At 34.9% G+C, this 14,433-nt stretch overlaps 1 protein-coding gene across 1 annotated transcript in view; it reads right to left on the reverse strand.

The window, feature by feature from the left end:
* Positions 1–250: 250 nt before the first annotated feature.
* The window catches only part of CHIC2 (cysteine rich hydrophobic domain 2), a 32,630-nt gene continuing 18,447 nt past the window's right edge, over positions 251–14,433 (reverse strand). Inside the window, exons 4-6 of the mRNA XM_064449436.1 lie at positions 10,579–10,635; positions 10,353–10,412; positions 251–7,434 (exon numbers count right to left, since the gene is read on the reverse strand). Coding sequence (XP_064305506.1) covers positions 7,384–7,434; positions 10,353–10,412; positions 10,579–10,635 — 168 coding nt within the window. The 3' untranslated portion in view covers positions 251–7,383. The remainder of the gene's footprint in view (positions 7,435–10,352; positions 10,413–10,578; positions 10,636–14,433) is intronic.

Consider the following 14,433-nt stretch of genomic DNA (forward strand, 5'->3'; position numbering starts at 1 on the left):
AGCTTAAAGAACTCCAAATGCAGACTTAATGAAAAGCCAGTTTGAAACACTTAAGGCAGGCAATGCCTCTGGACTTGGTAACTCTAGTCCTAGAGTCACCTAAATTACCCAAAACCAGTATCAACTGGAAATCAGAAGCGATCATTGTATCATAAGGCAGAAGTTTCTCAGGTTTCTCTTTCTTCCTCTCTCCCTACCATCCCCGCCCTCCCCCCAACATATCAGATGAAAAACGGTAAGGTTTAGTAGATAGGTTAACAATTATTTTATTAGTTCATAATACATACAACTTAAGAAATGCTTTAAAAAAAGTATATTGGAGTCCATTCCAATTCTGGGTCAGGTCAGGAGAAAACAATGCTGATTTATTAAATAATATTCTATAATTCAACAATAGATCAACTTCAGTAATTTAGCAGACATGGTTAAATACTTTTAAATATGCTTATATACAATTGTGCAGCCTTAAAAAAAGTCCTTCCTATCTTCTCCTCCCAAAGCCATGCGCCCCATGAACACAGTACTGGCCTCTAAAGCTTTCAGTCTCTCACCCAGACTTAAAATATTTGAAGAGGAATGTTACAATAGCGGAAATCGCAGCAACCCTATCTTTCTAAAGTCTTTATGAGAGGAGATGCCAACAGGCAAAATTACCATCAAGTCTCTCTATAAATAGCAGCTTCCTTAATACCCAGTTCTAGGTTAAATTATTGCTTACACATTTTCTGCCTGAAATGGATTTTTAATATAGTCCAAAATACTGTTTTTTTCTGTTTGCCTTCTTGAAATATAACACCTTTTCAGTGACTTACGTGCTATTTACTGCTTTGTACATTTAACAGGTTTTTCCTAAGCACATACAATCCAATGCAATTCTCTGCAAATTCTTTTAAAGCAACATTAATTACACAGGAATAATTTAGCACACAACTTTTAGGCACTGTTTTGTAGCTTACCGTTCTCTTTAAAATTTATGTTTGGAATTAAGTTTCATATTCTGATTGCCATACTCGGTCTTTTACAGAAACAAGAATCTGAGCTACATGTTTCAAATTGGGAACTACTCTGCATTTCTCATTATCTCACTGAACCGAACTGCTCATTGACCATATTAACAAGTAGGTACACTGCATATCCTAGCAAGTTAGAAAGCCTGTTGCAAACACAGAAGGACCGGAGATAAACATTCAAAGTGGATGAGTGAGATATTTATATTGGTACAATGAAATCAGTTTAAAAATAGAGCCACTAAAAATATCAGGTTTATTGCATCAGGATATCCGAGTTTTTGAAAAATTTCTAAATGTGATTTTAAAAAAATGGGTTTTCAAACCTAAAACACTGAACCAGAAAAAAAAGCTTCAGCTAACCACAAAGTCTAGTTTTCAACATGAGGCAAAGTAACTTTCAAAGATGAAGTTATAAGGGGGGGAAGCATGTTTCAATAAGCATTATAAAAATGTACTATCTTCCCTCCAAAAGGGAGCATTTGTCAATGGTTCCCTTCTCCATAAAAGCTACAACCAACTACAAAAGTCTCTCCTACTCACCTGACCTTAAATTATCCTAACTGGATCGTACTCCTGGGCCTCAGATATACCGTCACATGACAGGAGCTGTCTGGACAAGTCAAGAATTTTCTTTGGAAACAATTAGCCATGCATTTCAGGCCCCAGCTTAGGAAAAGAGTGTTCTGCACTCACTGGGCAGCGCTGCTCATCAGCAATTCTGTTTCGGTCTGGATATTTTAAACTAAGAGATGCTGAGTTTTGAAGAAAGCTTACCTCAAAATCTGCATAATAGCAGAATTGTCTATCCATTAGGGCATAACCAAAATAAATTAATAACACACTTGTTAAAATAAATGTAATAGAAGATAAGACAGCCTACATAATTACTGAAATGGATTGCTAGCTTTTACTTAACTTTCATTATTCAATACCATTTCACTCAGTCCAAAACTATTTTCTATCACACTCAGAATTCCAAACCTAGTCTCCAAATTCAGTCTTTTGGGTGTTGCTTCTCCTGATTCCTATGTTTCATCTTTCACCTCACTAAATTTTTCCTAATGGTTTGCTGTATTCTGAGGAGTCAAGCATTTATGAATTTTTTTCAAGAAAATAAATCTTTATGAAATATTAATGAGCTAAGTGAAACAGAATAATTTTTCAAAAGGGCATCTTCCATGAAAACAATAAAATGTAGTTTATAAAAGACATAGTCCCAGGTGTCACACAGTGGACATACACACACCAGCACAAAAAGTGTCAACATATGAAGTTTCATGCAAGGATTAACATCTTCAAAATTTTCAAAATTAATCCCTAATTTAGCCCATGCTGACTGAAACATCAGTGTACAAAAAGATGAAGTTCAAAAATTAATGAACTGCAAAATACTGTTACCAACAAAACAATGCAAATGGATATCTGTAACTAATGAAGAATAAATGCATGATGATTTTTCAGCAGTGAAATTTTTGCTTCTGGAGTAGTTCTCCCCCTGAAATTTTTCAACTTCCTTAAAAAGACAACTAATAATACTGTTTTCTCATTACACCAGTATCCCCTGATTCACCCAGCCTACAGAGAAAACTTCACAAAGAATAAACACAGGAATTAAGAAGATAGCACCATTAGAAATAACCACTCTATCCAAATCAGCAAAAAACCTTCATTTTTCCTTATTCAACATACTTTGACATTCAGCAGCCTAACTAATACAGGGTAAAGGGAGCTTTCATAGCTGTATATTGATAACATTCATAATGGTCATGCATATTACAATCAGAAGTTTTCTAGGGTGCCGTTTGCAATGTAAGCCTTCATGCAGATAGGCATTCAGCTCATTAACTCCATTTTCATATTTCCTATTAGTCCCTGAGAAGTTAATATTTCTACCTACAATATGGCTATTAAAGGCGTTATAACGATCATACACTTAGCTGTTTGTTATGGAAATGCATTGTGGCTTTAGGGAGAAGCAGCACAGAAATTACAGCGAATTAGCAGCGATTAATAGAGATCTTATTTCTAAAATGCTTTCTTTTCATAAGCAAGGTTGCTGAAGAGCAACATAAATTATTTTAGTCACGGATACAAAACTAGCCAGCACCACTTACCCTTAATAAGTTGCTACTATGAATCCAAGACATTTGGGGCTCTGAGACCTCTCTAATTGAGCATTTCCTTTACATCAAATCATCTGGATTTTGACCTAATGTAGGGTCATCATGATCCTTCTTTTTAATTACTCAACAGCAGTGCTGGGAGAACTTAAAAGAACGAGGGATTTTCTTTGCTTAACAAGTCTTTTGCCTCTTCAATTAAAGTGATCTCTTTAAATTGTTCAGAATTCAAATGGGGTTTTTTTTGGTGGACAATTTGCACTATTCCCAGCTGCTCAAAAACCATAAGCTAGGGCTCCCAAAACAAGCGGAACAATTTAAAATTAAGACTTTGGGGTGGGGGAGGAGGGAAGGAAATAAAGACAAGTTCTTTTTCATGGCCTTCTGGCTTCTGAGCAGTTACAGATTGCATTTTAAAGCTCTTCCCTACAATCCTGAGGGCTAAATAATGACTTTTAAAAAAATCAAAACTGATTTTTAAGTAAGCATGTATCTCAGAGATAGAGTATTACATTTAAACACCATGGTCTTGAGACTTAGAAAAAAGTATCATTTAACGAATTGATTCAGAGATTATAATTTACATCTACATACTATAAAAAGTTTTTACAGTCTACTTGGGTTTGAGTATCATGGGAAATTCTGGATTTGCATACATAGTTTGTTAGAGTGACTTACCGAGCTATTACAAAAAATTTACTGACTATGTGTAACCTATCTCCATAAACATTTCAATTTCTGGTGAAGTTTGCCAATCCCAGTATAAACTTCAAATCACAGCTATTTAACAACAAATGAGTTCTACAGAACTCTTCACATAGGGTCAGACAAAAAGCCTTTCTCCCTCAGGACCTAACACTAAAAGATCAAAAATAATGTGTTTTTATTATATTACAGTAAGAAAGAAATCTTTATTGGCCGGTTAAGGGCCACTACATCTAAAAATGATAATTAGCTTTTACAGGGAGGCATTGATGCCTTTACCATTAGTTTTTCAGGCTAAAGGTGAAACAGACATAAGTAGCATCATTTGTTAAATGATGATTATCAAGTGGGTACCTAACTCTTACTATTCAAGGAAACTGGAAATAGATTAATTTATTTGTAGGAATTGCTGAGTTGCAAGAAGTTGAACAAGTTAGTACAATGTAATATTTATTTTAGCAAAGAGTAGGCTGTCCTGGAAGTCCTGCTATTGCTTCTGTCCTACTCAGACTGTTGCTACTTCATCCTTTGCAAATTGGACAAAAAAGGTAACATACATCTTCTCACTAGCACACAAAATAAACAGATTTAGTATTTTAGAAACATCAAAGGAAAATCCTGATGACTGCTGCAGGCATTAAGTAGTTGATTAAAGTTCCTGCCATGTTCAATTTCTATCACTGTAATTAATGAATTGAAAGGGATTGTATGAAAATGTTTTACAATATTCTTACTAGACGAGTGTACTACCTCACCAGGAGAGTATCAGTTTCCAGCAAGACTCATATATACATACATATATGTACACACATACATACACACACATATATATTTATGCAGTTTCTCATGTTTCCAGGTTGTATTTTAAGTCAGAGATGTTATTTTAATAAATAATCAGAAAAGCTTTAAGAGGCAATTAGTCTGGCATCCTAAGGGATTTAACTTTTTATTTGCTCAGAGCTCTACTTTGGACCCCGTACTAGAATTCTTAGAGAGAAAGTCATAGTTAAAATACAAAAATGCCCTGCTAATCAAGTAAATTACTGCGGATGCACCTAAAAGCAGACAAGATCTTAACCAGCACAACCGCTTATGATACTCTTTGTAAACCTGCAAGCCACGCTCTGTTCACTGCTCTGGTTTCAGCACTCATCACGCTCAAATTAGCTTTACTGTAGGTAGGTTTGGGTGCTGCTGGCAAGGCAGTTGTGGTGTCACAGAACATAGTATGGAAAGTTTGGGTAGCAAACTAAGGCGAATAGCTCACGCTGAATGTGGTGCTGCTATGAACATAGCACAACCCATATCCAACCTATCCCTCCACACTAATGAACTACCAGTGGAAAACTGCATCCGTCACACAAACCTATCTATAGAGTCAACTGACAATTTTGATAATAAAATCTAGGCCTTGTATGATTCAATATTTGTTTTATTGAAAACTGATGGTTGAAGACATCAACATATATTTCTGGTCATCACTATTTATCACCAGTTGTCATTTCTGTTCAATTCCAACCTCTCCCCTGCATCTCCAACCTCCACAACCTCAGGTGCCATCAATGTTATCCTTCTGGCCTCCCTCGCAGGCTGAAGCTGGTCTGAAATTGTAACTAATACTTCTGGATCAGAGGAGGAGTGCTGCAGGCCCAGATTTGTACTAAATAGGGGACTGAAATTTATTTTTAAAAAGATTATAACCAGTTTCTTAGGAGAGAAACCATTGTGGGACCCAGAAGGCTGAGGCAGCACAAAACTGGTATTTAATTAAAAAAATTGTATTCCATCAAGTCAAAGAAGCACACTTGTAGGCTTGTACGAAAAGCATGGCTGAGCTATTTTCAAAGTAAACAGCAGGAATCCACAGACAAAAGCTGAGCAAAGGATGAGTTTTGGGAACAGATACAGAAGGCTTAGATTTAAGAAAACTTAAAACTTTCTAGACCACTCCCCACTATCAACAATTTAGGAATATAATACTCACTAGAGAATATTTTACAGAGAATAAATATTTTGAAGACATAGAAAAATAGTTCACAGCATCAAGGTATCTGTAACGTATTACCTTGAAATAAAACTTGTATTTAAAAGATTAAAAAGAGAAGATTATTCTTGTAGTGGTATCAACTTTTCATTCATACAAATATTAAGCAGAGTATATCTGTTTTTTCATATATTCACATTATTGCTTGCTACCACAACTGTACAAGGAACATATTCTTAACTTACATTAATGTTCATGTACAGTAATTTTAGACACCTAAAGCAAATTTAAAAATATGATTGAGTTGCAATTAGAAAAAAAAAAAACTGTGTGAAGATATGTACAACTGAGATAAGAAGAAATGAAATACAACTGGCCTGACCCAAGCATACATCATATATCCAGTTAAAAAAAGCCTTGTAATTGTGCAGAAAATAAGCTTTGTAAACAAAAATGAGCAGAAGCAAGGGTGCAATAAATAATTATCTAACACATTTAAACTTACACTGTTGCCCAGTGTACCCTGCTTTGATTATTTTTAATACACAGCATCTGCTTTTACATCTGGAACCATACTGTTCAAGATTTCTTCAGTAACTTTTTTCTGTTTATGTGGCTTTAAAATAAAGCAAAACAAAAAAACCTGAAAGGTCCTCTTGGACAATAAGTTTTAGTAAAACAAGTCCTTCTGCACCCCTGTGTATGGGATCTGGTAAACAGTAGGAACAAAGCTCATACATGGCATTAGCCTGAATTAAAACAGCTATGTCATAACCTGCAATACTAATACATTTTTGCGATCTTGAGTCCTATTGATCAGATGCATGCAATTTTCTCAGCGATTCTTCTAGTCTGAGTAAAATAATTCTATTTTGCTGCGCCTTTTTTTTAAACCTTTAAATTAGAACTTTCAGAACCAGCTGACAGGACTTCTTCATGAAAAGCACAGAGATTTCTACTAATGCAATGACATTTGGGTTCCAAAAAGCAGAGTTTCAGAAAGAACTTTACCTCCTTCTTTTGTTGGAAGAGGCTAGCCAATGTCCCAAAAAGAAATAAAAATATTTACAGTTGACTAGTCACTGACAAAAGTTTAGGAGGGTCTTAGAAGGTACTTCAGCATGTAAATAAATGATTAAAAGGACTTACACAATGTACAGTCAATCAGTTGTGTCATTTTGGGATAAAAAAATACCTGCTCGCTTGTATACCATTTTCAGCTATGTATTTATAGTAATATATATATGTACACACACGCGCGCACACATATAAAAGACTCTTTGCAAATCAAGATACATTAACAAACAGAAGTAGTAAAAGTAACAATAACTTAAGTAGTAGTTAACATTTGCATGAAATGACTCTGCAGAGTTTGACCAAATGCACTTAGAACATGCTCTTATTAAAAAAAAAAAGACAACAAAACAAAAATACCAAACAAAAAAGAATGAAAAAACCACAAGATTCTGTAGAACCAATGCTATGTCACCACCAGGAGAGCACCAAGCAAGGCACCATTGGAAAGACAACATACTGGAATAAGTGTCTATAAATAAATCAAATGTTAATCTGGTCGAAAAATCGGTGTCTTTGGTAAAAATTCTATAAGGATGACCTGTATGAAAAGAAAACAAATATATATTAAATGTAAGATGACACCAATCCAATTATCTATCACAATGATAATTTCAATGCCTTTTCATTTTTAAAATACATCAAGCTGTGATGACAATCAAGGATCACAGTGCTTTTCTTCGGTAGGCAACAATTACAAAAGTCACGTTTATTATTGTTTCAGAGTAGAAAACCAAAACTCTTAAAGAATCAAATTCAGTTGGAAAAGTTTGCCTACCAACACCTAACACATCTAAACAAACTGAAATAAGCTACTACATAATTATTCTTTAATATAAATAATTAACCTTATTAGGAAAAATTATAAGAGAAATGTATTCATTTAAAAAACCAAAAGGCACAATGTATGCAAAGTTAATTTTCAATTACACATGCAATTCCCTTTACTTCAAAATTATTTCCACTTAATATAGAATTCTAAATCATGTTTATAGTTCAAAACTTGTATAGAAAGGTGTATCAACCTTTGCATAGTACCCCAATCTAAGAAATCTGCAAACAGTGGAAACAAGACACTTGACTACTGCTTTTGTATGATTATTCTTACGGTCCCAATTCAAATTTGAACTATGTGCTTCTGAGCGATGTACACATGGTAGGGTACACTCCAGAATACAGTCCAAATATTTATCCTACTTTAAATAGAACGCTTAAAGAAAATGTTCACTTGTGCATTTTCTTTCTTCAGAGAGACAGCCATAATACAGCAGCATGATTGTCCGCGTGAACAAATAAATGCATCTGGTAACACAACTGAGGATTTTATTCAGTTGTAAGGGGAGCCTGCCTTTCTAAGAAGTCAAAAAAAGATTTTTTAAATGTTTTCGATTGTAAAGGAGAACACAACTTGGCTGCTTCAACACTGCATCTCTGATAGCATACTGAGCATCAGAAGATTAGTTAGTTTCTGATTTTACTTCTAAGGCAAACATTTTTGAAATAACTAATATCTCACTCAAGTGTGTAAGTTTATTTTTAGGGACATTTTAGAAGTGACTTATTGGCAGAAGTGATGCAAACTGCTCAAAATCCATTGATCACTGACACGAGTCAGCCACTGGATGCTGCAGCAATACCAGCACTTCTGATATTCGGGCAAAGTTTCAAAAACAGAGCAAGAAGCAAAGCTGGAACACTGTGTTTGTGCCGAAGGTGTAAGACTATCTTGTCTTTATTTAATTTATGTAATTATTTATTTAATTTAGCATCTGCAACAGTGGATTTATAAGCTCAAGTTGTCAAAGCACCAGGTTTTGGGTACAAGAGTCTAATTTAAATTACCTCTTTTGAAAAAAAATTGAGGATAAGAGTTTCTTATTTAAAATTAAATCATGAACACAACATTAAAGGTAGTTTTAAAGAGACCAGCACATTAGTTCACTGAAAATGAGAAAATGGTGCAGAGAAGTTTTGTAAAAATTTTCTCATTGAATATATCCAGAGATAATATATTAGACATTTCACAATTGAAAATAAAATTTTCCATCTTTATCCTGTAAAACCATATGTCCAGGCATATATATTATTAATGTAAACAGGTCAACTGATTTTCAGTTGTATTTAATAGAATGAGTGTTCATCTGTAAATGTTGCTGGGCCACAGCATTTACAAACTAGCATTGCATGTGTTTTTTCCAATTGACTCTGCAAAACATTGGATGCAACAATGTTTTCCCGTACAAAACCAAAATTTTCACTGAAATAAAAACCCCTTCATTTAGGTAACACTCAAATCTACTTTCTGAAATCTACTTTATTCCATTTCCAGTCACATCTCATACCTCTAAACTAAAAACATGTGTAGAATAGATGTTACTAAAAGTCTGCTTATTCAGTGAACTGAATAGAGCCATTCTATTTTTAAAAATGCATTTTAAAGACCTCATGTTTCAGACTAGAAATAAGATCTAATGTAGAAACAGGAAAAAGGGGGAGACTAGAAGAAAAATATTCTTTTAATATAATTTCCAACTATTTAATCATTTTTAAAATTTCATATGCATAATAGCTTTGTTGTTTTAATGAACAAAGTATCATGAAATGAAAGATCACAGATAAGTTGGAACTAATATAGTAGATATTTCTCAAAGGCTAATTTTTATTTTTAAAAGTTAACCCTTCCTATCGCCTACTTCCGAGAGCATTACAGGAAGTTATGCAAATTCTAACATTTCTTATATTTTAGCAGCTTAATTTCATCCTATGTACCTCCAAGGTATTTTGAAAATGGAAGGAAAAACAGCACCAAAAAAGAGCAAGGAGGTTGCAAGCCAAAACTGAAATCCCACATTGGACATCATTCCTTTTAAACTGCATAGAACTTCTCACTGCGTATTTCCAAGACGGGCTTATGGAGTCTCAGCCAAAGACTGAAGTAAGTTAAAATGCCAGAGACTGGCTTAAAAATATTTTCATGACACCAACTGGAGATAAAGATACTTTCAAGACAGTTGAGGTAAGGGGCAGTTAAAATCTAAAGAGGCTAAAGGTTTCTTAAGCTCCAACAGCTTAGTTGAAAGGTCTTCCTCCATACTTTTAGACTTGATTAGCATTATATAAAACAGCCATATCTGACTTGCTGCGTAACCAAAGTTGTGGTTATTCTTTATACAGCATCTAAAATTTCACACTCCATCAGCACATGTTCAAGCTATTTTATCTTGGCAATTAATTTATTATTTTTCAGAACACAGTGAAGCCTTGTTTTCAAGTCATTCATAACTTTATAAATCAGTCCTGCACATGAAACCATGCATCTGTGAACCGTAGAAAATCCTTGCACTCAGGCGATTAAGCTCCTGACACCTTTACTGATTAATAATCATGAAAAGAATAAGATCAGAAGCAAAATAAATGATCATTTAATAGAGAAACTCACAAAACAGCCCTTTAACTTACATATTCCATCATGTTATTCGTTTCACATTTCCTTTTGCTTAGTCTCCAATGCAAGCACAGCTAGACAAGGAGGAAAGAAAAAGAAGAAAAATGAGCTGTATTTTATTGCAGCACACAGACTAGCCCATTTGTCCACCTTTCATATTTTTCGTTCAACAAAAGCATCTGTTTCCATACTGTGCAATTCAAACTCCAACAGTACGAAGCTGCTCCCTGCGGCACTCACCTTGTGGTATAACCTATTGTTTTCCCATTCTAATAACTTCTCAATCGATCTTCGTGTCTGGAAGACAAATGAGAAAGAATTTTACTCTTGACTGGTTTTAGAAAAACTTTGTTTTGCAGCTGCTTTTGTGTGAAAAGGAGAGAGGTACAGGACAGTGACTGAGTACAGGGTGGTCTGTAGTGCTATCAAAACTTCTCTGGTATTAAATAGTAACTAGAAGAGAAATAACTTTTTATGAGACCCAAATAACTCTCTTCAACCATTTTGGAACAAAAACTGTTCATGTGTACGCCTTCTGGTTCCTATGGCAGTTATAACTTTAAAACCACAGAAATTGTGAAGTGATGTAAGTACAAAAGCAGGAACACGGCTCCCCCAGTATCAGTGGTCTAAATGCACTGGGTCTAGAAGGTCGGCCTCTAAATAGACAAATGCCTCGAACTATTTTGCAATGCTGTGGGTCAAGTACAAATATGCAATACTTGAAACAAAAGAGAAATTTCTGTTACTTTTATATCCAGATTTGAGAAACTGAAAACCAAATGCAGAAAGTTACAGTAAACTGCACAAATTAATATTACTAAACCTGTGATTTGTATAAAAAGCAAGGCCAATATTTAGGATTCTAAAGCAAAGTTTTACTGCCTATGTTGTTCACACTTGACACTACAGATAGCTATTCTGCACAGCTTTTTAAGATTATGCATGCTAGTATTAAAGGGCATTCTGTGCTGTAAAGTTTCACAGCATTCTGAATATAATTATTTAGTTATATTTACATTTGAGAAATACATTCTGACATCTATGGTCATTTGACTGCCAGAATATATACTGCTTAGCTCTAAATGGGATTTGCCAGTGACTATGAATAAAAAGAGGATAATTCATGGTGCCAGGTGTTAAGATGAGACCAACAGAGCTGCAGGTGCAAAAGGACGGAGCAATGACAAGGATCAAATACAACTTAGTGCAGCTGCAGCTTCCTTACAAGGCAGAGAGGGGTGAGGGGAAGGGATGAGAAAGCATCTTGCTGTTATTACTACAAAATACAAGTACTGTAAGTGAACCTTAACAAATCAAACTAAATGCTGTCATGAGAAACGAGAATGTCTGAGTAAAATAAAAATTAAACAATATATTATTAATTTCCCACCAATGTGAACATCTTGGTTGTCAAGCATCAGTTTCTCCCTAGTTTAATACCAAAGGAGTTGTGGGGAAACACATCTAAGCATGTACTGTGGTCACATGATTAAAAATTAGATCACTGCTATGAGTAATCATTACACTGAATTTTTATTCTATTTTAAAAAGCGCAAGTCAAGGAATTATCAGAAGGTGGATGTGCCAGTGACTAATTTATCACATCAATTGGGAATTGAGTATTTTGGGGGTTATTGTTATTATTATGTTTTTAAAGACAGTGCCCTTTAACAATAATCAGTAGACCTCACTTGTTTCTTTGTAAAGATAGCCTTTTAGAGTCTGCTCTCCTTTTAAATGAAAATAGGGCAGCAGTTATGGTCACACTTTTGTTAATTTAGTTGCCAGTCAGCTCCAAATCAAAAGAAAATAAGGCTGCAGAGTGTAATTAACATTCAGTTCAGTCGTTTTGTCCCTTGTCTAGCCCCCAAGCTTTGTTAAAATTGCCATCTGAATGCTGAAGGCTGTAGGGAAATCGATTTGATTCTAATCGCACCATGAAAAGAACATGATCTAACTGCTTTCAGCCCTCCGTAAATCTGTACTAGGTCTTTAGCACAATGCAACTTCCAATTTAAAAAGCACTGAATGTCTCGTCAATGACTTTGTGAAGAAAAAAGAACAAGGAGCAGACATAAAAATTCCAATAGTTGTTTAAGCATTAAAGTTCATTTGCATCACAGCAAACCTGAAAAGGGCTGACCTCTCAAACCGCCTCTCAGGTCTATGAAGTTGTAGCCTTGACAAGCTCACATTGACAGAGCTCATTGACTCTGAAAGGCTACTCTATCAATGGTGAAAAATGGCAATAGGTTCTACTCTGAGCAGGCATCTGCCTGCCCACCCGCTGCTAAACCAATGGCAAAACTGATTCAAAACCTGAATCTACCTTGTAATCTTCCTTTCCAGGACCTTTTAATAATAGATTAAGATCACTATACAATTTAATTTCATTGTTTGCCCCAAAGAGTGTGAAAAACATCCAAGCTTTTCAAATTCCAATAAAGTTACATATATATTACAATACATACGCATAAATAAGAAATTGATAGGTAGTTATGTACTATTAATTGGTTTATTTAAATAAGAAGCCAGTTTAAAGTCATTTGACTACCATGAGATAAAAACGCATGCAGCCTCAAGACCACAATCATTTATCTTCTCAGAGCCTTAAATACAATCCCTCCTGTAGTATATTTTGGGACAGCCATAACTCCAAAATCATGCCATATTATCAATACAGAAATGTTAATGAAAATTAGACTGTAAAATATTTCTGCAAACCTCAGAGCCTGGAATAAAAAGAAGTGAATTAAACAGCATCACACAATTCGCTATAGTAAGTTTTCTTCCACTTTGACAGGTGAAAAAAAGCACTTGCACGTGCAGCTTAATTAATCACTGCTCTTGACATCTCAATGATTTACAGTGAGGAGCAGGTGAGGATATACAAAACCAGAAAGGAACACTTGATTTGAGTGTAGCATTTCCAGCACACTAGGATGACAAGCTTATATATTCTATCAATGGTGTACAGAAAAACCCATACAGCAAATTATTTGTTAGCTGCAACAAAAGCACAAATTAAGTGGAAGAGAGACTTGCTTATTAGGAAGATTTAATACTATCCAGCTCTTAAAATTTTTTTCTTAAAAAACCCAATCCAATATTTGAGCAAAGCTAAAACTGCAATTCAAGTACTTTTTAGCATACCAATTATAAGAAAGTATGCTTTGTAACATACTCACTGGGGAAGAAAAAAAAAAAATCAGTGTCTTTAATGTTATCCACAGAATATTGTGAAAAGGACCTCTTCAGCCAACTATCTACATGCAATGTTTAATGAAACACTTGTAAAATAAGCAATTCTTTAAAGATACTAATGTTTGACAGTGTCTTGAAAAATCAGGCTACCAAAAAAGCCCAACTCAGAACACACTTTCACCAATGCTTATTGCTCCCAATTGAGTAAAACAAAGTTTTGTCCTTGAACATGGAAGAAGAAAAAACCAGGAAGATTAAGTATGAAGTTTTTACACCAAAAAAAGGTAGTACTGAATGCAAATAGTCTGTTACCTGTATTACCAACTGCAAGACCTTTCTGTTATGTCTTTGCAGTGTCTAGTGAAGTTATCTTACAATTCCAGATGCAGCTACTATATGGACTGGGAGGCTGTGGAGCCACAGGGCCCCCTCTTGCAGTGCATGACCTGGAACATGCACGCTACACTAAGCTGTAGTAGTGAATGGGCCAAAGCCTCCTCAACTCCTGCTGTAATTCAGTGAATGACTGGTACAATATTAAACAAAAGGATCTTACATGACTCCCAGAACAGTACTAATTTGAGTACCTCCCTTTGCTTCATTTAAGTGGGGAAACAACATGGACAGTAACAACACGATCCTCCACTATCAATTTTATTTGTAGTTGTCTGGGAACAACAGAAGAATCTCTGCTACAAGCATTTGATCTTTGACTTCTCATCTGAAAACTCCAAACCTATGCAAGTGTACTGCAACGTTAGTCAAATAAATGGTACGTGGACATTTTCAAATTCCTTCATATAAACCTTTACCACAATCAAGTATTAACAATTTTGAATATTGCCCTGAAAAAATACACTTTATGCTCAAATATCAAAATACAAAGAG

This window comes from Phalacrocorax carbo, chromosome 4 (genome assembly GCF_963921805.1).
Source record: "Phalacrocorax carbo chromosome 4, bPhaCar2.1, whole genome shotgun sequence".
NCBI classification, from domain to species: domain Eukaryota; kingdom Metazoa; phylum Chordata; class Aves; order Suliformes; family Phalacrocoracidae; genus Phalacrocorax; species Phalacrocorax carbo.